Below are 22119 nucleotides of genomic sequence, written 5' to 3'. Positions count from 1 at the left end.
GTTAGCCCGTCTCTTTACTAGAATCGAGTTCCCGAAACAAGTTTACTATCGCTTCTTCTCTTCTATTTAAACTCTTCTTCTCCCTTGGTCTGGCTCTAACTAGCAGGCAATGCCACTGCCCCCTATAGCCTAACCCCTGAATCACAGCTCAGAACCATACACAATACTCCCGTCGCTACAATAACGTTTCAAAACAGAAAAATCAAAATAAGAATATTCACAAACGTCTGAAACTGCTTTAGGTTGACAAATCTTCTGTTATCACCCATCATCCTTGTGTCTCTAGCCAAAGTAGATGTGCCAGGACTGGTTAGTTTCGGATTCAACGTGAGTCAGCCAATCCGAGCGGCGGTGAGATAAGAGAGTTCGACTGTAGTATGAGATACTCCGGCTTTCCATTGTACAATAACGTCTTCTTTTCAATCGATCGCATTCTTCCCCCCAATCTCCCGCTTCAAGGTGGCGAACCACACGTTCCGTCTTTTATGCAAGCCTGTCCTCATCTGTGAAGTAAATAGACCATTCATCACATGATTGGGCTTTTAGAGCTCGACTCCTGAGCGATCCGCCTCTCAAACAGCCGCTCGGCCCGGCAGCGTGATCCATCATTGTTCAATGGAGATGTCACAGCTCATTGTGCGAGGTGTTGGCCCAAAACTATGCGCCAGACCACGATAAAGTCAAAGCTGAACTTGCACCCGAGGAGGGCAAGGTCTTATGAAGGTGTCACGGCTTCAACGCCGGCTTAACAAGCTGTCAACTCTTTTCAACTCGGCGGAGGAGCGCTCATCAATACGTAGTCGCTGCTCAACAAGGGATGTAATTGGTTTGTGGTTAACGGCGCTGTGGAGCTGTTAGCCGCGGGTTTTATCTTTGAAGTCGCTGTTGGAGTTAGCGTTGTCTCACATTGACGGTTATTCTTCAGCGCTACAAGTCTAACTGCTGTTTTTTGTTGTTGTTGTTGTTCTGGCGCAGGATCCACCAGGATGTGATGACCAAAGCAAGAAAGATACAAGGAAAACATCTATGCCTGTTTAGACTCACCTGCATGGAGGTGTGTATGGATAAGTGCCACCAACTGGTAGGTATCCTTAATGTAATGACATTGGAGGTTTTCTATGTGGAATTAAATGAGAAATGTAACAGTGTGGCTGGTCGGATTTTAAGACACATCAAAACTACAGTATGCAGGAGGAGACAGGCTTACCTATGCACTGTTACCTCACCAGTCACGTCTTACGAGGCCCCGCCGCGGCCCACAACGACCCCCACCGTCCGCACTCCATCTCCCCACCCCCGGTGCACCGCAGTGGCATTATTAAACTTGTATAAGATCATTAGCATACAAAGCAGGAGAACCTACAGCGTCGCAGTCATACATATTTATCTGGACGTGCCTGGCTCGCGCCTCGCACTGTAACCCCTCAGCTCGCAAAAAAGGCGTGGCTGCCTATCTGTTGCGGGAGACATTTCATACGCCGTGAAGTGGCTATTAGCATGGAAGCACGTCCGGTTATAAGGGGTAGATATTTATCGTGAGGAAGCACAGCAGATGGATGTTTGTGTGCGGTTTGTTTCAAGCATAGCCAATGTCGTTTACTTCTAATAATAAAATACATATTCATCTCCTCGCGCTCATCAGCAAATTGTCATACTACAACCTGTGGGTTAGCCGCGAATGATGCAAGGTCCACTCTGTGCACAACCGTCATTGTCTTCTTGCTCTCCAGGGATGTCCCTCTCTCTTTTTCCTGCCTTTTTTCCACGCTTCTTCAACCTGCCGCCTGATTGCACAAGCCCTCCCTCCTTTCCAGTGGCATTTTTGTGTGATATTATCAAAGTACAAAGACAAGTCACCTAGCGAGCAATAGATTGGATAGGATACGTTTTCCTGGTTATTTGTTGCCAGGTGGAGTTCTTCGGGCTCAATCCTCACAGGCCCCAATGGCCAATTTCACTATTAAAATGAGCACTGGCAAGCATAAATCAGCTTCCTTCTCCCTTTTGCCCCCACTCTCCTCTTCTCCCCTGTGAGATTGCTGTTGTGTCTTATGGCTTTTTATTCCTACGTGATGGTAGATGGGTTCATGTAGGAGCAGAAGCCACTAAACACGCGGTGACCCCTCAGCGCAACACCCAATCGCAGGATGCAGCCAACATTTAGCATCACAAAGTAGTTCTTTTGTTTAAATGCATGCATGTCCCCTTTATGCATCATTCTGGTATCCTTCTGCGTCCAAACACAAAATGGAAAGTCCTCATTATTAAACAAAAGTAGGTCTCACGTCCAATAAAAAGTTTGGTTTCAGTCCTCCTCCACAAGGTCCCTTATTCCCTTAAAACCAGCCTTTAGCTGAGTTCTTTACCAACCAATTAAAATTCAAATGATCCCATTCTTGTTGATTCAGCCTCGCTGCAATGGGATTCGGGTTTAAATGTCAACTGTCTGTTGGTGTCGCCCACCAGCCCGCCACCCTCAGCCCATCAATCTGAATAAAGCCTAAACATGCTGTTGTCGTGAGGCAAAAAGCTGAATTATGAATCCCTTATATTACACCGGTTTAACACATGCTTCCAATTGTGTGACATTACTTCTGCACGGATACAAGGTGTGATTATTATTCAAGAAGACATTTCAATAGATATGCTCTGCTGGGGTTTAATGATTTATTCAGCACTGCGCGTTGTTGTGATCTAATATTCAGTGGGCGGGATGGGAAGTTTCTTTTCGCTTGCATTATCGGTTAAATTTATTTTTCAGGTCCTCTTTTTCGAGGAGGTCTGAGAGAATACCAGAGCAGAGGAAGCCGAAAGCGAGTACATTCGATTGTGGACCAGCAGGGGTCTATGGGAATCTAAAGGTGGGAATGCAAGCTTTTCTTGGAAAGAACGTATTTAAAATAACACATGATTGATTGGAGCTGTCCTCTGCTTTGCCAGCGGGTGTGTGCGCCTTTTCTTCCCCTCGCTTACGATCCAACGGTGCTTTTGACTTAAAAATGTCAAAACACTGTGAAAAATAAGATATTTTGACAGGCGTGCGCTGGTTTTTAATCAGGCGGCTGAAGGCCACATGACACACAACTATACCATCAACGTGCGATGTGTTTGTGTACAGTGGTTTGCATATGCTACAGTATCAAAACCCCCCTGTGGGCCCCGCTTTGATTTGCCTGTAATAAATAATGCCCTTTTGTGTTCTCCGCTTCATTTGTTGCCGTTTGTAATGTCAGCTGCTGTTTAATAAAACATGAACGATGCCTATTCAACCTGCTGCATATCTCTTGTTTCATTTGTCACTCAAACTGTGTCGTTTTGCTTTTTGTTTTGGCCCACAAAATGTCACGCACTTGCACTAGAGTGCATGGGTTTACAGTGAAACCTCCGTTTTCTTCAGTAATCTGTTTCAAAAAGTCAGTGGAAAACCGAAATGTACGAAAAGCGAAGCAATTTTTGCCAGAATATATCATGTAAATCCAATGAACGCAAAAATATTAACAAAAAATACATTTTAAAGAGGATATTTTATACAGAACACAATGAGAAATAAATATAAATGACCTTCATTGAAGATTTGCACTCCATAAGGACTTGTCAATGAGAAGTTAACGCATTTACCCCTATTAGCGTCCTTCATTTCGTCTTTCTTCACCAGGATGTAACTTATTGTTGATGCGGACTTGCTGAACCTCGTGTATGCCACTTTTATAATTGGCCGTTTTTTGAATTCAACAGTGTCACCTTCTTGATCAAAATGCTGGCACTCGCAACTTTCTTTGGCCCCATGGTGGGTTATTTAGCAGTTGCACAATACAGTGGTGCCTTGCTTAACGTCATTAAGCCGTTCCAGCAGGTCCGACTTTTTTCCCATAGAAAATTGTGTAAATCCAACTAATCCGTTCCAGACACAAAAATTTGAACACAAAACACATTGTGTAGACAATAATTATAGTTTTACAGGCAGAAAAAGATGCAAAAGTAATTACAAATGACCAATGAATGGACAACTGAACATTCATCATCACTTTTAGGACAACTGGACATTTATCATCACTTTTACCTTTATTTACCTGTCTTTGCAGACAGCCACCAGACAGAGAAGGGCTGGTGTGGAGGTTTGCAGAGAGGGACGGGGAGGAGAGGACATTATGCTTGCAGGGGAATCCCTTTTTTAACTGTCACTGCACTCATGTGGCACAAAAAAGCTACGCAGAGAGGTCTGTTAATGAATTTTTAACATGCACACTTACACTTACATAAAAAAAAAAAAACGGCACAATGCCACAAGCGTGATATATGAACATTTAACATCATGCCACCTGTAGTGGACACCCTTGCCAAACAACAACCCGAAAGAGAAGGGATGGGGGAGTTTGGAGGCACATTTGTCCACTTGCAGGCTCGCCATGCCTAACAACGCTGCGTATGCCTGTTTGTTTTTTTTTAATGTTCAAACCAGCCTCTGCTCGCCTTAAATTAGTCAACAGACTCACTCGTTGCAGGCGTTTTCATCGTTATATCCGCACTCAGCAGCCTTGCCTCGGAAACTGTGTCTCCTGCTAGCTGTTTTCCATTGATCCACACCAGCAACAACTTCTGAACATCTTCAATGGTGTGTGGTCTCTGTTTCGCAACGTCAGATCACTTGATTACGTTGTTATTCTTCAGGATGTTACTTATTGTTGATGAGGGCTTCCAGTACATCTTGACGAGATCGGCAACACGGATGCCATCTTTGAACTTTGTGATGACTTCCTTCTCGAATTCAGTAGTGGTCTTCATCCTCTTTGGAAAGTTGCTGTAACTCGCAGCTTTCTTTGTGGCTTCTCATAGAGGCTTATTTAGAGTTTGTCACAGTCAATGAAAAAAATGCACGGGCAGGAGTCGTCAGCGCCGAGGGTCCATTGTTCGGGCCCTTGATTCCGAATGCCTTACGTGTTTGTGCCTTACAGGCTGCCGTAGTAAAGTGTGAAGCAAGTATTGTGAGATTTCGGTTTGGATGCATGATCCAAGATGGCTGCGTAAACAAACCACGTGCCGCATTGCACGCTAACCAGGCGGTTAAATTTTGGATGTTAGCCGAAAAACGTGCAAATCGAGGCGGATGTTAACCGAGGTACCACTGTAATACTGCCAAAGGACTACTCCGTTACGCGCAGTGTTTTTCCGTACAAAAAATGAGACGGTGTATGAAAACCGGGATAAAATTCTGCCAAAAATGGCCCCAAAAAGTTCAATCATATGAAAAGTAAGGTGTACGAAAACCAAGGTTTCACTGTTTTATAAGAAACACATACAATAATTCATGTGAATCAGAGCTGCCATGTTGATGGGTGCACTAAATCTGCACTCGTTAAATAATAAAGACGTCTTTAATCAGCACTACATGATCGCAGACAATGCTGAGATGTGAGATTTCTGAGAAGAGTCTTTGCTTTTCTTGTCTGGGGCATTTCAGGCCACAAAGCTTGCCTTAACGCACCATCTGGACATTGCAGGGAGAATTGCCCTCACCATCTCTCTTTTCTGATGAAATCAGAGGAAATCCACAAGCAAAGCAAACTGCACATTCCCCTTGTCTATCTCTGTTCAATAATTCTTAGTGATAGGCCTCTCCTTTGAGTGCTCGCGCCGCTCCTCGTTCCAATTACTGAAAGGCAAAGAGACCCTCGTGTTTGTCGGCACGCAGGCGATAATTGGATAATCCCTGAAATTTGCGCAGAAAGGGAATCTGTAATTAAACTGCAAAGATGGTCAAATATTGACACAGATGAGGCTGAGGGAAACGGTTAGGACGCACAAATAATAAAAGGATATTTTACTTTTAACACCATCTACACTCACTAAGACACCTGCACGATCCAATCTAGTAGGCCACTTGCATTCGGAGCAGCACTCACGGTGAAGCGGTGATACAAGCACAATTCTGTGCAACTTCTCTTTCCTGCAAGCTGCCAAGAGTATAACCTGCGGACATCCCAGCGTGACAGCCGTCTGCTGAGTTGCACACATTTCCCTCCACATCTCACTTGAGAAAGCCGCCACCGCCACGACAACACACCTCCCCGCATCCACTCTTAATGAGACTGTAGCGTCAGCGTTCTGGCTGCAATTAACAGTGCTTAAGACTCTTTAATGATATGTTAATAGCTTGGCTGTATTACCTCTCAGCTGCCCAAACAACATTAAACACCCCGCGGCTGATTAATCCGGCATCCACAAAAACATCCAATTAGAGGGAAAATGTTTGACTCCGCTCATGCCAAACACAAAAAAATAAATGTGTGATGGGTGGCAAATGAAATGCGATGTTGGCTATTAGAGTCAAAACACAGTTGGGAAGAAACAAAGCACCGGAAAAACAAGTATACAGTAAGAAATGTTAGATATCACACTGATGCTACAGTGGAACTCGCTTACGTCGGTAACCTGTCTGTATCGAACAACTCATCGAGTCCTAGTCTGCTGTGTTATTATTAGGGCTGTCAAAAATAGCACTGGTAACTCATTTATTTCATTAGCGCATCGTGTCAGGCCGCCCCTCTCTGTTATGACAGCACACGGAGGCACGAAAGCGTCCCCACAGAGTCTGACGCTCTTTTATAACTTTGTTCTGACCTAAACACATCAACAGCAGTGCAATTCCGACTCTATTATGTATCTCCAACTCACAAGCACGTCTATAGCCGTCATTTCACGAGAATAGTCCAAATACAGTATTAGCAGAATAAAGTTGTAATATTCAGAAAAGGAGTGGTAATCTTTCAAGAAAAAACAACAATAAAGTTGTTATATTATGAGGGGGGGGGATATATTTTTGATACATGAAGTTGTAATATGAAAGAAAAAAAAGAATCAAAATATTTTGGGATGAAGTCATGATGTTCCATCCATCCATCCGTTTTCTGTACCGCTTGTTCTCACGGGTTCCTGGGTATACTGCAGCCTATCCCAGCAGTCTTTTCGGGCAAGAGGCGGGGTACACCCTGCACTGGTCGCCAGCCAGTCGCAGGGCTCGTATAGACAAACAATCATTCACACTCACATGGACAACAATTTAGAGTCTCCAGTTAATCTGGCATGCATATTTTTTGGAATGTGGGACAACAGAGATGTTCCAACAAAGATATGAGCCCACGGTCTCCTGACTGTGAGGCCACCGTGCGTCCTGTCATAATATAGTTGCAACATTGTAAAAAAAACAAACAAATTAAATGGAAAAATTAGCAAAAAAATGCAATGTAAAGAGAAAACGTCCATAATACGCTTTGTAAAATCTCAAAGTGGCTCCCACGTCTTTTGATTTCTCAGTATGCGGCCCTCGGTGGAAAGGGTTTGGGCACCCCTGCCTTAGGGTGTCATCATCAGGTTGCAGCAGAGATAGTGAGAGACTCAAGAGACGTGCGGTCAGGCGAGGCTCACCTGTCATGATGAAAAATACAAAAAAGAATAATAACATAAAATAAATCTCAATATTTGTCCATTGAACTGTATTATAAACGTGTTTTCTGTACGGTTCCACTTGTTTTGAACATTTTCTTCAGTAAAAATGGCTGGATTTGCAGATTTCCTGGTCAAATACGGGGAAGAAACCTGAGGTGAGGCCACCGTGAGCGTGCACAAGCCCTGCCTATCGTCATTGAGTGCACACTGCATTGGCTCGTGGTGCCTGCCAGTTTCTGTTTGTCAGCATGGTGCCAATAATATCATCTTGCAGAAACACTTATTATACACCATGACTTTCTACAGCCTGCGTAATGTCTTTAATATACAGTAAGTGTGGTGACATTATCCTTGCTAATCAGACAATAAAATACACATAAAAATGTCATACGACAATAAAATACACATAGAAATGTCATACGGGAGGCACTTGCAGTACCACAGCATCCTGAAGGGGCGTGCTCGCAGAAAATCAAGTGCATTCAGTATATTTTGATCCTGTGCTAAATGAATCAATGAATATGACTGCCAAGATAGAGGATTATTTGCCCAAACTCACCAGGAGGGGATCAGACTTTTACAACAAAGTATCAGAACTTTTCCTGGAGAAGGAAAGGCTGCTCGTACAGTAAACAAACGGTAAGAACACAAATGTTTTTCAGCTTATTACAAATAAATGACTCTAAAAATGGGTCTTAGAAGTACGGAGGCCCGAGGGGACATGGGGGAAAATCATTTTGATGGGTAAAAAAAATATATATTACCAAGCTTTTGCGAGATAATGCAATAACTTCTGCGAGATAACAGAAAACTTTTGTGAGATCTCGCAAACGTTTAGCATTATCAGCACTGACGTCGAGGGGTGTTGACATAAGTGAGTTCTGCTCTAATATTTTGTTGCTTTGTCACCTGTAACACAGGTGGATTTAAAGGTGATTGCATTTAAAGGTGAAGATATACAGACATACTGTAAGTCAGTATTTTTTCCCTCGAAAACAGTCTGAAAAAGACAGGTGGTCTTATATTCGGGATCTAGACGTTTGTACGTGCAGCAACAGCACTGTTTAAAGGCATATTTTTAAAAGCTTTCCGTGATGTCCAAGCAGAATGTGCAAATAACCGACGCAGTCAACCCAGCAGAAAGCATTTTCTTATGGAAAATTTGCATTTCGTCACATAATATATAACAAAAGCTGCCCGATCAAGTCCTGAGTATATGCACGTGCTTTTACCAGTGGCGCCTTCACGTCCCATGACAAAGATACCAGCGTGAACTGCACCAAAATGTGCATCTTGCACGCAGCACTTAACAGAAGGGTTTCTGATTCATGAAATATGATTTTAAATAGATTGATTTTGTTTTTTTAAAAAATGCGTCCAAAAAAAGGCCTTTAAAAAGGCTGGTCGTCTTCTATGGAGGTCAGTAGGTTATCAGTATATATTTTTTCTCTATACGACGTGACCTAGTCCCAAGACTTTTGTCCACATAGTACCATCATAAGAACTTCTTAAAGTGCTACTTTAGTCTGAAGGGTACGGCCCGCAGCTGTTTGCCAAACGCCGTGTCACAGGGGTTCACACCTGTGACCTCTTGGTATTGCGCAACAATCTGTCGCAGATGCGTCACGAGAAGTGAACTCTACGTGAGTACATTTTAGAGTCACTGCTTGGGACAAAAGTGAAAGCTGAAATGCAGTCCCGTCCCAAACTACAACTTGTAGGACATATAGTAGGTGTCCGCTCATCAATCTCCACCGTAAAAGCGCCGTCAGAGCAGCAGGCTTTTAGCTCCATCTTGTCTCTTATCGCCTCTCATCAACAGGGCAGACGAAAGAGGTTGGAAGGGCTTGTGCTCATCTGAAGGGGAAAAAAAGAGTGAGGTAGCCATCCTTATCAAAGACCCCGTGGGCTGAGCTTGCGCTAAAAATAGCAAGCGAGGGAGATTGGCATTGATTTCTGCAGGCGTTGACGGTCCGATTGACAGCGGCGTGGCGGCAGCGGCAGCGTCTGGCTGTTGAGCCATCGAGGGAATCCGCCAGAACGGCTATGATGAGATGAGATGGGCAGATAGTTTCTGACAAGCTCCTCCACCCGCCACTCGTCACTAATCACACACACACACACACACACACACACAAATACACAAAAAAGTAATTACCACATGCACACACTTTCCGCCCCCCTTGAATAAGTTAAGGGACTTTGGCTGGCTGTGCATCCCACCTGTCCGGCGTCTGGTGCCAAGTCCTAGGCCGCGTGCTCCCATACATACCAAATAGCTGCGCATGTCCCCTGTCCTCAAGGCTTGGCTCACCAGTAAACACTGCCTCATATCCATGAGACATCCTGAGAGGATGAGATGTCACTGACCTTTGTTTTAGCGCTGTAAATGAACTCCACTAAGTGATTAGTGTTATTACACTGTCTACTTTACTGCTGCAGGATGTCACTCATTTCCCCGCAGCATTAACTTACTCCAGCACAGCAGCAGAGGATGTGCCACTATTGTTGAAGGTAGTGCGGCGCCCGGGGAAATATGTTCATTAGTGTATAGCAGGGGTGTCCAAATGTTCCCACCGAGGGCGGCATACAGAAAAATTGAAGAATGCCGGTGGACACTTTGATACGTTTTGTGCGTTAAAGATGCTAAAAGCAATCCAGTGTAGGTCAATACAGTATATGCCAAGCTGTCAACCACAACAACAGATTTGTGTTATAGGTGACTGACAGAGCAAATTTGTCTCATATCTAATAATATATTTCATTCAAAATTCATTTTATTTTTAGAATATGCCTTGAGAGACACAACAAGAAGGAGCTGTGGGCTGAAAATGCCCCCCCCATGCCAAACTTTGGACACCCCTGGAATTGATTTAGTGATGCCAGTAATCATGCTTAGCTGAGCTAACCATCCTTTGCTAATAACGCGTCATCTTACACGTATTTACACAAATACCCTCGCTACATTGCGGTTCGAACATCGCCCTCTCAGTCTATTGCGGGTTTTTCAAACATTCATTCATTCATGAATGTTTGCTGTTTTGTGGTTGACTACGGTTTATTATAAGTAAAAAATATGCATAGCTAAGCAAATTGTATGTATTTTTGGCCAAATTAAGCATTTTCAAGCATAAAAATGGCTAAATGAGCTAAAATACAAATAAGACCACCAACTTGTGACTGTAGTGTTCTACATTGGTCACTAGGTGTCAGGAATTGTTCGATGAGACCACCACCCAAGCACCAGACTTGAACAAGCGGCTTTTATTGCAGGTTTAATTTATCTCACAACAGGCACAATGAGAAAATAGCATAATAATAATCATAATCATAATCATAAGACGGGTTACCATTGGGGCCATAGCCCATGACAGGCTACAACTCAAGGTAAACTGTCTTAAATGGCTTATTTTTTCTGATTATATCCGCTATATTCGGTAATACAACTGTAAAGATGACTATGTGGGTGTTATTTCATGTGTAGATGGCTCTAAAAATATTTAAAAAATGTATTTAGAAGATTGTAAACGGGTTTTCTATGCCATAACTACGGAAATATTCCTTTTATAGGGAATTCTTCGGAAAATTCACTTATCGCGGTCAGGCCAGGAACCAGTTGACTGCAATAAAGGAGGGATTACTGTAATTCTTGGTAAACAACAACCTCCCACCAAAAAGTGACTCCCAACTTAAATTGTTTGTTATGTTAGTTAGTTAGATCAGGGGTTTTTCAAGGGCCTCTCCTTGGGGACTTCAGCGGAGGTGCAGCAGCTTAACAAAATAAGAAAAAGCATCCATTTCAAACCTGCTAAGCTAGCTTCAGTTACGTTTCAAGGCAAAATAAATGGTATTTTAGTTCCTTCGGAAACAACGTACAGTAGATCCCTGCTTTTCACATGGGTTACGTTCCAAGACCCCTGAGAAAGTTCAAGTACAGCGAATAATGGACGCACCTTTAAAAAGCCCTAAACATACCTATTTCAGATACTAAGATACTAATATGCCTGACACTTATTAAACGCTTTTTAAATTGTAAAATGTATAGGTACTCGCCGCGAATGAATGATAACGAAAGATGATAACGATGATGACATTTCCTGTGCCTTACCATAATGACAATGATGAACGAAGGCGCCACAAGCATCGTCAGTCAATCAGTAGGAAGTAGTGTACAGGGTAAAAAGCCATTGGCTACATGCAAGCCATCATCTGCTTGTCTTGACATGTTATATTGCCACCTACTGGCAAACGTTTAGCACTTGTCATTGCACACGTGCTGTATTCTGTATGATTCTGTTGTACATGTGATGCTTTAATATTACTTATAAATTCTAACCAAGTAAGGGTAAATGAGATGGATTTCCTGCAAAAAAAGGCAAATTTTCGGGAACAAAATGCACAAATGGGTGACTTTTCTGTGAATAAAACATTACAAATGTTACTCTTTTGCGATGAATGTGTGGGGAACGAATACAGAAGCGCAAATAGGCAAGGATCTACTCTATCCTAACTACACAAAATATGTTCCAGAAAAATCATTTTTAGGGAGTAGGGGAGGCCCCTGAACTGGGGGGGGGGGATCGTTGTGCCACACTTTGAAAACCCCACAGTTACACTCATGGTGGACACATTTCAACATGCTGGACAGGTTAAACAACGCATTTAATTGTGAGGTTAAACAACGCATTTCATCAGCAATAATCCTCTTTTGCACTCTCGCCTCTCTGGAAAAAAAATGCAATAAAGGCCAAATAATCATCATTAAAAAGCAGTAAGTGTTTGTGTTTGTTTCTTAATTAGGTGATTTGCAGCAATCTGCTACAAGGACTCCGTCAATCTGTCAGTGGAGAAAAAAAGTCTCACTGCGCCTGCTAATTAGAAACTCATTGAAATGCACGAGTGCCTGTTCAGAATAGCGACTTTGATGAGAGGGTGTTTGTTAGTTATAGGTTTGGTTTTGCACTGGTCACAGGCCCATTTACGGTCGCAGTGATTAAAAGCACCAACAACAACGGTACATGTCGCCCTCTAGTGAATGTGCATGTTACTAAAGTGCTGGTTCAATGTTTTGAAAAAGACATCGTGTTTATTACGGTCTAAACAACACAAACACAAGGCTTGCCACACTATAAAATAAACTTATCACACATCAAAATAATACTATTTATAATTATGAGGTAATACAATCATCACAGTTGCTTAAAACACAATAATTAAAATGCAGCATAAATGCATTATACTAGCAAATAAAGCAACTTGTCACACACCAAAGTAATATTTATTATAATCATATACCAAAATACGAGGCACTTTTCTGTTTTTTGGGGGGGGGGTGCTTATTAGCGTTGTACTGTACATTGCATTGCAAGTATGATTTATTTAATTATAATTACACAGAATATACAAAATGTTTTTTTAATGTATATATTGTATTTTTTAAATAAAATATCCATAAACTAACCATAAAAATAGAAATTTGAAGTCAGCTCTTGAGGTTGCTCAGACCGGAAGTGAGTGTAGAAGCGACGTCGCCACCTAGCGTCATAAAGTCGGAACAACTGGTTCGTTCCGGTCTTCGTCAGCCAACCAGGAAAGGGGGTTTTGCTGCGATCTGGACTGAGGCGGATGAGACCAGCGACCATTGTTCCGTCTCTCCTCCCATTGCCAGGCCAAAAACGAGACCCCGACGCTGCTTCCGGCTTTTTTAAAAAAAAAGTAATCCAATTTATTCACCACAAACTGGCAGAGTTTGGCAATTATTGCCCCGTTTTTTGTGCCCCCTCTCGACGTACTCCCCAACCCGAGTGAGGGGTCTGCTCGGGTTTGTCAGTCAGCTGCTAAATGGAAATAAAACGAGGAGCTGAAAATGGCAGCAATAGAGGTGCGTGTTGTTTTATATTACAAGAACAATCCAAGCAAATGAGGCTTATTTGTCATTTGTGTTGACATTTTGGGACGCTTGTGGGTAACCAGGTTACGGTGGTGGTGCGTTCACGTACCCGCTAGTGTGCGTGCTGATGCAAACAACACAAATTAGCATGTGAGATGTGTTGCTTTTGTTTAGCATCACCTTTTGCTTATTAGCAGCTGCCATTTGACCTTTTGACGACATATTTTCGGATGGATGTTGTTGTCTTGTGAGTGAATGCATGCAGGCCTGCAGGTGAGGAGGAGGATGTTGAATCAGGTTAGCTAGCCAACATGCTAAGGGATGGAAAGGACAACTGAATTTGTGTATCAAAAAATCGGCGTAAACAGTTTAAAGATGATTCTGACATAATTAGCTCCAGCATATGGTTAATTTGTTGGTTATGGGCAACTTCCGGGTTTGATGCCGCTAAATGACTCTTTCAGGAATTAGCATCCTTGCAAGGATATTACAATTAAATGTTAGTGAGAATCCACACATGATGCAAAAATCAACGTATTTGATGACTGAAACACAAAAAAACTTTAAACATCTGAAAGAGGACTAATGTGACATAATTAGCTACACCAAAGCGGTGTTTTCATCACTTGTTTGTTGACGGGCTACTTCCGGTTTTTGATGCACAATAGCTAAAGGCCGTTCAGGGAGAGTTAAAATCCTTGCAAAGATATTCCAGTCAAATGTTAGTCAGAATCCACACATGTGATGCCAAAAAAGAAATGATACATTTGATAGGTAAGACATGTGCATGTGTCACAAAAATCGCTTTAAACTTAGGAAAGAGGACTGTCTGACATACTGTAATTAGCTCCATCAATGAATTAGTTTGTTTATAAGGCAACTTCAGACTGCAGCTAATTGTCTCTTTCAGGAGGAATTAGCATCCTTGCAAACATATTCCACACACATACATTTATAAAGATGCATTCAATGTACAGTATTATTGCAATTATTTACGAAAAAAGTCATAAAATGCATTGTTTACATGTTCAGATAATGAAGTATAACAAAAATAATGTTTTCCCCCCTATCATCCACTCCAGCTAATGACCTCCCAGTGCATTATCTTCGCCTGCTGGCGCCGCCCTTGCAGCTGCTCTCGGCCGCAATGTGGCGCGTCGTGCAGCAGGGACTCGTGGACCACTACGGTATGCTGGAGGAGTTTGTCACCATGGTGACAGAGCTGGTCCCCGAGTTGATGAGCTACAGTCAGAGGGCTCAGCTCATCCTGGGACTCAGGGCCAGGGTCCGTATCAATCAGCCACCCCTTTTTTTTATTCACTAATCCACGATGTTTGTAAAGTATATCTTTCTTTGTAGCTGGTTCTGGAGTTGTGTCGAGGCGAGCAGCCAGTGGACATGCAGACTATGCAGCCACATCTGGATAGAATTAAAGCTCCTGTCAGCACAGCCAAAGATCACCATGTAAGCAAAACATAAATAAATACACAGATCTTCCATTTTAATCCTGCTTCATGTTCGCTAGAGTACCATCGACCTGGTGGAGGAGTCTGAGGTCAACTTTGTGGAGCTGGTACACTCATTACTGGAGGATCCAGCAGAAAGGAAATACTTTTTTGAGGTAAGAGAATAGTTCTGAAACTGAAATATCCCAGCCTGAAAGCCGTTTTAAGTTTCTCTGTCATTTTTTTGTCATCCTAGGAGACCTTTCCTGTATACTTTGGGCCAAAATATGATGCCGCACTGGAGATGCTGGTGTGGGAGTTTATATCCAGACTTGAGGAGCTACTTCCAGTTCCTGACTTCACACAGGTGCCTTGTTTGTGCAACACAACCTGCACAGTCCAATAGCATCCAGTACAACATGCTTTTATACGGGCAGATTTTTGAGCAGCTCTTTAATAAACGTGATCAGATTCTGCAGCTAATCTTGCGTTATTGCTTGTATCAAATCTCACAGACTCAGTGACTGAGTCCTGTCCTCTTTTCTCAGTTGGCCACTTTGCTCGGAGACGCTCCGTCCTTCCTCAGCGACTGTTTACAATCCTTTTTCCCGCCAGCGGACATGAAGGCGCTACTTGAACACCATAGAAACCTTGGACATTTTCAGGAGAAGGGTACAAACGCCTTACAAACCCTTCCCCTCCTCGTCAGTTTTCATCAACATGTCTTTATGGTTTTCTGTAGACCCCAGATTATTACCTATGGACGACTGCATCCTCACCTCCATGTCCCTGCCTCCTGGGACCAAAGCTGCCACCGACGTTACCTCCTACTTGCCTGCCCACAGAGACCCAAGGCCCTCGGAGCAGCATGTGTCCACCAATACAGGCAGCCCGCCTCGAGCCAGAATCTTCTCTCACGAGAGGAGTGGGGGGCTGTGCAACGAAACCATAGACCTTACCGCATCAAACGACACCGAGGCAGATGTGCTGGCAGCCGGTGAGCTGGTCGGCCAAAGCTTTAAAGGAGGGCGTCTGCTCAGGAAGAGGAAGATGAGCGGCGGCAGTGGCAGCGTGGAGACCCCCGCAAAGCTGCCACCGGAAGCATCATCGTCATTCTTGTAAGACAATTCACCACTACAGTAGTAGCCACATTTGTTCACCACAGTTCTCTCATATTTTGCCTCGAAATAAGATGATCAAAGTGCACCATAATAAACATTATTTATCGAGGCTATTTTTAAAAATATTTTTATTATGTCATTTCTTAGGGCAGATCAAGCAATCTTTTCATAACAACATGCACATTCATTGTTTCAACCATTGTTTAATCACCTTTGCAGAGATTCCTCAATGGATGATGAGAATTCTGGTGAATCCCCGCTAATATCCATATGGGGGGATTATACAGGTTTGTGTACTAATCATCATGTATGCTGTGATTTGCTGGATATTTACATTTCTCCTTCTGGTGGGCTTTTAGACTCCCGTGAGGGTCCTGTCCCAGTAGTGAGCGACACAAAAGTTCCCTGGTCGGATGACGAGACCCACCATCTGCTCGACATTTGGGGCAGCGACTGTGTGCAGCGGGCCTTGAAGGGCTGCCTGAAGAACCGCCACATTTACGTCCAGATTGCCCAGAAGATGGCCGAGAGGGGCTTCAATAGAACAGTGGAGCAGTGTCAAACGCGAATCAAACGCCTCAAGAAGGGCTTTCGCCAAAATAGGTGAGTATTACTTTTCTTCCTGATTGTTGTTTATGTTGCTCTTCACGCAAGCACATTTTCCTCAGGAGCAGCTCCAGACTGGAATATAAATTCCACGAGCAAATGGAGCGGGTGCTTGGCTCAAAGGCTTCCGCTGCTGCTCCTGACTTAACATACGATGTAGACGAGGTTATCGATGACGAAGAGTCTCAGGATGGTGATGAGGACTTGCAGTTCGTGGGGCAAACATGCCAGGAAATGGGTACGGGTTCAACATTTTGTCAGCCCACCGCTCAGAATGGGAGCATTGGAAACATAGATGTTTTTTTAATTTTTATTGTAAGGAACTAGAAACATGCCGTGGACAGAGTCTGAGACGCTGGCCCTTATCAACACGTGGGGTGAAGAAAAGATCCAACAGGAGCTGAAAGGAACCAACAGAACCATGCACATGTTCCCCATCATTTCCACCAAAATGGCCACCCATGGGTTCTCCAGGACCCCTGAGCAGTGCCAGACGAGGCTCAAAAGGCTGAAATCCAATTTCAGGCAGTGCTACGAAAGCAAGTATGTGCACTTATGAAAAGACCTTTTAGACTGAAGCTTCTTCCACCTTGACTCTTTATTGTTTTTATTTATTTATTTTTGCAGCATGAAGGGGCTGGAGCAAGTTCCGTGCAAGTTCTACAACGAACTGGCAAGATTTTTATTGAAGGAACACCCGTCAACGCCGCTGCTGAATGATACGCCAGCGGAGCCTGAAGCCAACCACTCTCCTTCTTGCTCCATTCAGGACATCGGTCGGGATAAACTAAACTAGCAAAATGTAATTGCAAAGTATCGTTTTTGCTCTTCAATCTTGCATTTTTTTCCCCCCCTCAGTGTCTGTCAGCCTTCAGGATGACAGGAAGAAAGTCCCGTGGTCTGACAAAGAGACCATCATTCTTCTGGAGCTCTGGGGAGAATCGCAGGTAGATTGTGTTGACAGCCACACAGTCATTGTGTGATTCATTTATTTTTCTGCATCTTCCATTAAGATCCTGCAGAACACCAGAGGCTACCCTCCCAACGTTCACATTTTCAGTGAAATATCAGAGAAACTGGCCGTCCACGGCTTCGTGCGCACCGCTGATCAGTGCCACACCAGAATCAAACGGCTAAAGTCCAGCTATTGGCAGTGTCGGGACAGCATGAGGTGGGCTCTTTTGATGTGTTCATTTATGAAAATATGTATATACAGTGAAACCCACTAGGGTTGTGAACGATAAACCGATGTGACCGGATAACGGGTTTGACAAGCTTCGCCGGTAGCACCCTCCTGTATCGATAAGACTCAGCCATAAATCTTTAGATTAATGGATTGTGGAGACGTGCACCGGGTTTCGCGAGAGAAGCAATCAGTTGACAGAGAGTCTTTTCAACAACGTGAGAGCCTGGGCTGCCGGCGAAAGGATTGCCACGCATGCTCCATAACTTGCGATGACTGAAGACGAGAATGGATGTAAATAGTAGCAGGCGAGCTAGCTGGCTAGCTAGTCACCACAAAAGATTTTCAACAAATCAGCAAACTCTGAGCGCGCAGGCCTCCGCCACGCGCCATAGTTCCCCCCAGAGTGTGATTTACACCATAAATATTAGTCGTACATTTATTTTATAAACATATTTAGATTCCCTGGCCATGAAAACATACCATTAGCAATTGGATTCATAATGATATCAATATTAGTTCAGCAGTTATTCACAAAAAACGCATTTTCCGTAATGGTGGTTTTCATCTGGATCTAGCTCCATAACTTTTGAAGATACCACACACTCCAGATTCCATGGTGTCTTGGCTGTATATACTGTAATGGTGTTTGTTGCATGTTTATAGCTTCATTTGTTGGCTTCCTATGATGAAAATTTCAAAGGTCCCCTATTGTTTTTTCATATTTTGGATCATAGTATCCGGAATTATTCCGTTCTGGATCTGGATCAGTCTTTGATATTTTGTACAACCTGTTGGAAAATTGTCCTGTATTTTGCACGCTTACTAGTGTTATGACATTTTGTTTATGGGATTGTTTACTTTTCTAAGCTAACACAGTATTTTCATTGCACCCATGTGACAAACTGTTCGATTTACTTATCCGTTATATATTATTTAAGGGGATGGAAGAAACCCTGAACAGAACCCAGGCTCTGTGGTGCAGACGTCTGTCTCCACCAGTGGGGTTGAGATAGAGAGAGTAGAGGAACAAATGGGAGATGGAGAGGAAAAAAATCAGAATAGAGGATTTGAGTTACCTGTGGAGGGCGGAGACAACAGTGGGCCATATCAACAACTTGAGCGGGTTCTACTGTACTTAGGCTTTTGCTGTACTCTGCAGCTCAACCGGGAGTGACAAAGTCAATTTCAAATTCTTTGATCTGATGGAACAAATCCTGGACAAGAGGCCGTCGACGTCCTCCGCTCTGGTGACGGACCCCATTGAAATATCAGAAGACTCCAATGGTGACTCCGTAACGGAAACAGGTACACTTTTTCACCTGGCAATCGAATGACATCTGTGATTGCAGAAAAAGATGCAAAATGTTGCCTTTATGCGTCAGAAGGGGAAAGCACGGCAGCCGCCACCTTGTGGTCGGACCAGGAAACCTCTGTGCTGATCGACATATGGGGAGAGGCGGAGGTGCAGAGATCGCTGAGGGGTTTCGTGTCTAACGGGCATGTTTATGCTGAAATCTCCGGACGGATGCACGACCTTGGATACACCAAAACCCCGGAGCAGTGTCACGAGAAAGTCAAGTCGTTGAAGAACAACTTTCTCCTGTGCTATGAGGGGAAGAGGTAAGTTTTGAGTACCTAATAAGTTGTCCTTTGAGTGTGTGCTGCGGGAAGTCCTGCTTAACATTCCTGTTTAGATGTGGAAAGAGAGTAGATTATAAGTTCTACAATCAACTGGAGCAAGTACTCGGGATGGAGGTCGTTTCGCTCGATGACTATGAGGAAAAAGACGAGCAGTCAGAGCAGGACGCAGGTACGGTCAGCGTCTCTTCACACGTTTGTAACCTCTCCGTAAGCTGTCCATCGCAACCGCCATGTTTATCTCGCCACAGGTACAGATACTCTGAACACACCATGGAACGAGCAGGAGACGGAGGCCCTGGTGGAAGTCTGGGCCGCAGACGACGTACAGCACAGCTTGAAGACCTGCATCCGCAACGGGCATATATTTATGGACATTGCAGAGAGGTTGGCCGCTGTCGGCTACACGAGAAGCGCAGAGCAGTGCCAGAACAGGATCAAAAGGCTGAAGAAGACCTACAGGCGGCACTGCAACAGCCGCAGGTACATATTGTGAAGAGGACGACCATAGAGCAGGGGTGTCCAAACTTTTTCTATAGTGAAAAATGAAAAGGTGCAACTTTGCCATGTTGATATTTTGTAAAGCGACACATGTAGATATGCTAAAAAGTGATATATATTTCAAGAAAAAACTGCATCTCAGCTTTGTGATGTAGCTGAAAAATCGTATTATCATTTTCCATGCATGTCAACATTCTTCTTAAATTTTTGTCCATTTTATTTTTGTAATATTATGACTTTAATCCCTCAATATTTTGATTTTATTCTTGCAAAATTGCAGCTGTTTTTTCCATTTCTACTAGTATTTTTGTTTTTGATTTTCCAACTATTTCAACTCTTTCTTTCTTTTCTCCTCGTAATTGACTTCATTCCCATAATATTATGACTTTATTCTTGTAACATATAACTTTTGACATTTTTTAATTTTCTTTCTTTTTCCAAAAAGTACAACTTTATTTGTTGTGTTTCTGTTTCTCATAATATTATGATTTTTTTCTTGAATGTTTCAACTCTATGCTACTAAAATGATATTTGTTTTTGTAAAATTTCAACGTTTTATCATTAGATTACAACCTCTTCTTCTTGTAATATTACTGCACATTTTTTTACTTTTTTTTTTTTTTTACTGTTTTTTTTTTTTTTTTTTTAAATTCTTGTGAAAATATGTGCCACGGGCCAATGAAAAAAACTGCCTCTGGCTGCAAATGGTCCCCGGGTCACACTATGGACACCCCTACTGTAGATGTTCTTCACATTCCAATGCACATGCTATAGGAAGAAACTCCGTCATACTGATTCTTGTTGCCAAATATGAGCATGTCCACAAAAGTCAACTAAGGTATCAAAGCTGGATGCTAACTTTTCTGTGTACTTTGGGGAACATCACTCCGACCGGCGGTAAAAACGTTAGTCTTGTCCCGTTTTCCTCCTGTTTATCATTGCTACATCAGACTGTTAAGGCACCTGATAACTAGTCAGGCCTGAAGTAATGGCACACTGTGCTGGTTGCTGCCACTCAGTGTAACAGCCGTCTTTTTACTTTTTGTTTTTGTTTTTTTGTTGGTTTTTTTTTTTTCAGAAATGGACGATCTGGAGCCTTCCGCTACTTCAATCTCCTTGCGCCGGTGCTAGGTGACAACTCTGTGCCCAATGATGTGGACAGTTCTTCTGCTGAAGCTATCTTGCAACCTCTCGAAGACACCTTTCCAGACATCTGTAGGTACACTCACCAGCAAGTCTCTTTCAATAAAGTGTCCCAAAGGCTCGCGATGCACTGTTGTTCATTGTTAGATGAGCAACCCTCCACCAGCCACCCGCTGCCTGACCCAAGCAGGAAGACGCCGTGGTCTGACCAGGAGACCCGCACCCTGCTAGAGATTTGGGGGGAGGACAACGTCCAGCTCACGCTACGGGGCTGCCTGAAGAACCGCCACGTGTTTGAGTTCATCTCTGAGAGGATGGGCAATCGGGGATACATGAGGACCACGGAGCAGTGCTACACTCGCATCAAGCGCCTTAAATACGGCTTCCTCCACGAAAAGTTAGTTATGGCAGACACCGTGCTTACCCACAAATTGTTGTGAATGTTTTGTATTTTATGGTGCGTTTTTCTGCAGAGTGGACTTTAAATTCTTCAAAGAGATGGAGGAAATCTTCAGGAGGGAGTTGAAATCCGACGCGTCAGTCGCAGACATCCCAGTACCAGACGAGCATGATGAGGACATGTATGAACCCATCAAAGGTGAAACAACATTGCGGACCTCCTTTGATCTAAACCACCATTGCTGTAACTGATGTCACGGCCTGCTGTCCAGATCTGGTGCTCGCCCCGGGCAACCAGTGGCTGGCCGACAACTCCAAGCACCCGTGGAGTGACGGCGAGACACAGGTCCTCTTGAGTGTGTGGGGGAGTGAGGATGTGCAGGAGACTCTGAAGGGCTGCACCAAGAACAAGCACATCTTCATGCAGATCTCTGATGCTTTGGCCAGCCAGGGCTACCAGCGCACGCCCGAGCAGTGCCAGACCCGAATCAAGAGACTCAAGTACAGCTTCCGACAGTTCCTCGATGGCAGAAAGTAAGCAGAAAGTCAATAATTCATGTTGTCTTCTAAAAACAAGGTCTGAGATTGTGTCTTGGGTTTTCAGAGGGGACAAACAGGAGTGCAAGTTTTTTGACCAGCTGGTGAAGATATTTGGCAGCAAGTATGTTGGCTCCGATCCGCAGCGAGACGATTCAGCTGATGTCATAGGTAAGACCTTAGACAATTTTTTTTATTATTATTATTATT

General features: G+C 43.5%; 1 protein-coding gene across 3 annotated transcripts in view; it reads left to right on the top strand.

Annotated features, from left to right (window-relative positions):
* zgc:113263 (uncharacterized protein LOC503753 homolog) overlaps window positions 1–22119 on the top strand; it is a 62583-nt gene that overhangs the window by 38710 nt on the left and 1754 nt on the right. The window contains exons 6-28 of one of the 3 annotated variants that reach the window (XM_054752510.1): window positions 976–1081; window positions 14416–14618; window positions 14693–14797; window positions 14859–14954; window positions 15035–15145; window positions 15327–15450; window positions 15521–15896; window positions 16119–16186; window positions 16259–16502; window positions 16568–16743; window positions 16826–17048; window positions 17133–17281; window positions 17364–17452; window positions 17519–17676; window positions 18851–18996; window positions 19074–19311; window positions 19386–19501; window positions 19581–19812; window positions 20909–21045; window positions 21121–21370; window positions 21447–21571; window positions 21645–21906; window positions 21977–22080. In XM_054752510.1, coding sequence (XP_054608485.1) covers window positions 14481–14618; window positions 14693–14797; window positions 14859–14954; window positions 15035–15145; window positions 15327–15450; window positions 15521–15896; window positions 16119–16186; window positions 16259–16502; window positions 16568–16743; window positions 16826–17048; window positions 17133–17281; window positions 17364–17452; window positions 17519–17676; window positions 18851–18996; window positions 19074–19311; window positions 19386–19501; window positions 19581–19812; window positions 20909–21045; window positions 21121–21370; window positions 21447–21571; window positions 21645–21906; window positions 21977–22080 — 3667 coding nt within the window. In that variant the 5' untranslated portion in view covers window positions 976–1081; window positions 14416–14480. Of the gene's footprint in view, window positions 1–975; window positions 1082–12995; window positions 13325–14415; window positions 14619–14692; window positions 14798–14858; window positions 14955–15034; window positions 15146–15326; window positions 15451–15520; window positions 15897–16118; window positions 16187–16258; window positions 16503–16567; window positions 16744–16825; window positions 17049–17132; window positions 17282–17363; window positions 17453–17518; window positions 17677–18850; window positions 18997–19073; window positions 19312–19385; window positions 19502–19580; window positions 19813–20908; window positions 21046–21120; window positions 21371–21446; window positions 21572–21644; window positions 21907–21976; window positions 22081–22119 lie in introns of those variants that run through there. The other 2 variants (XM_054752509.1, XM_054752508.1) reach the window with 2 other exon arrangements.

Source organism: Dunckerocampus dactyliophorus, chromosome 15, assembly GCF_027744805.1.
Source record: "Dunckerocampus dactyliophorus isolate RoL2022-P2 chromosome 15, RoL_Ddac_1.1, whole genome shotgun sequence".
In the NCBI taxonomy this organism is placed as follows: domain Eukaryota; kingdom Metazoa; phylum Chordata; class Actinopteri; order Syngnathiformes; family Syngnathidae; genus Dunckerocampus; species Dunckerocampus dactyliophorus.
This window is presented reverse-complemented; position numbering and strand designations above follow the sequence as displayed.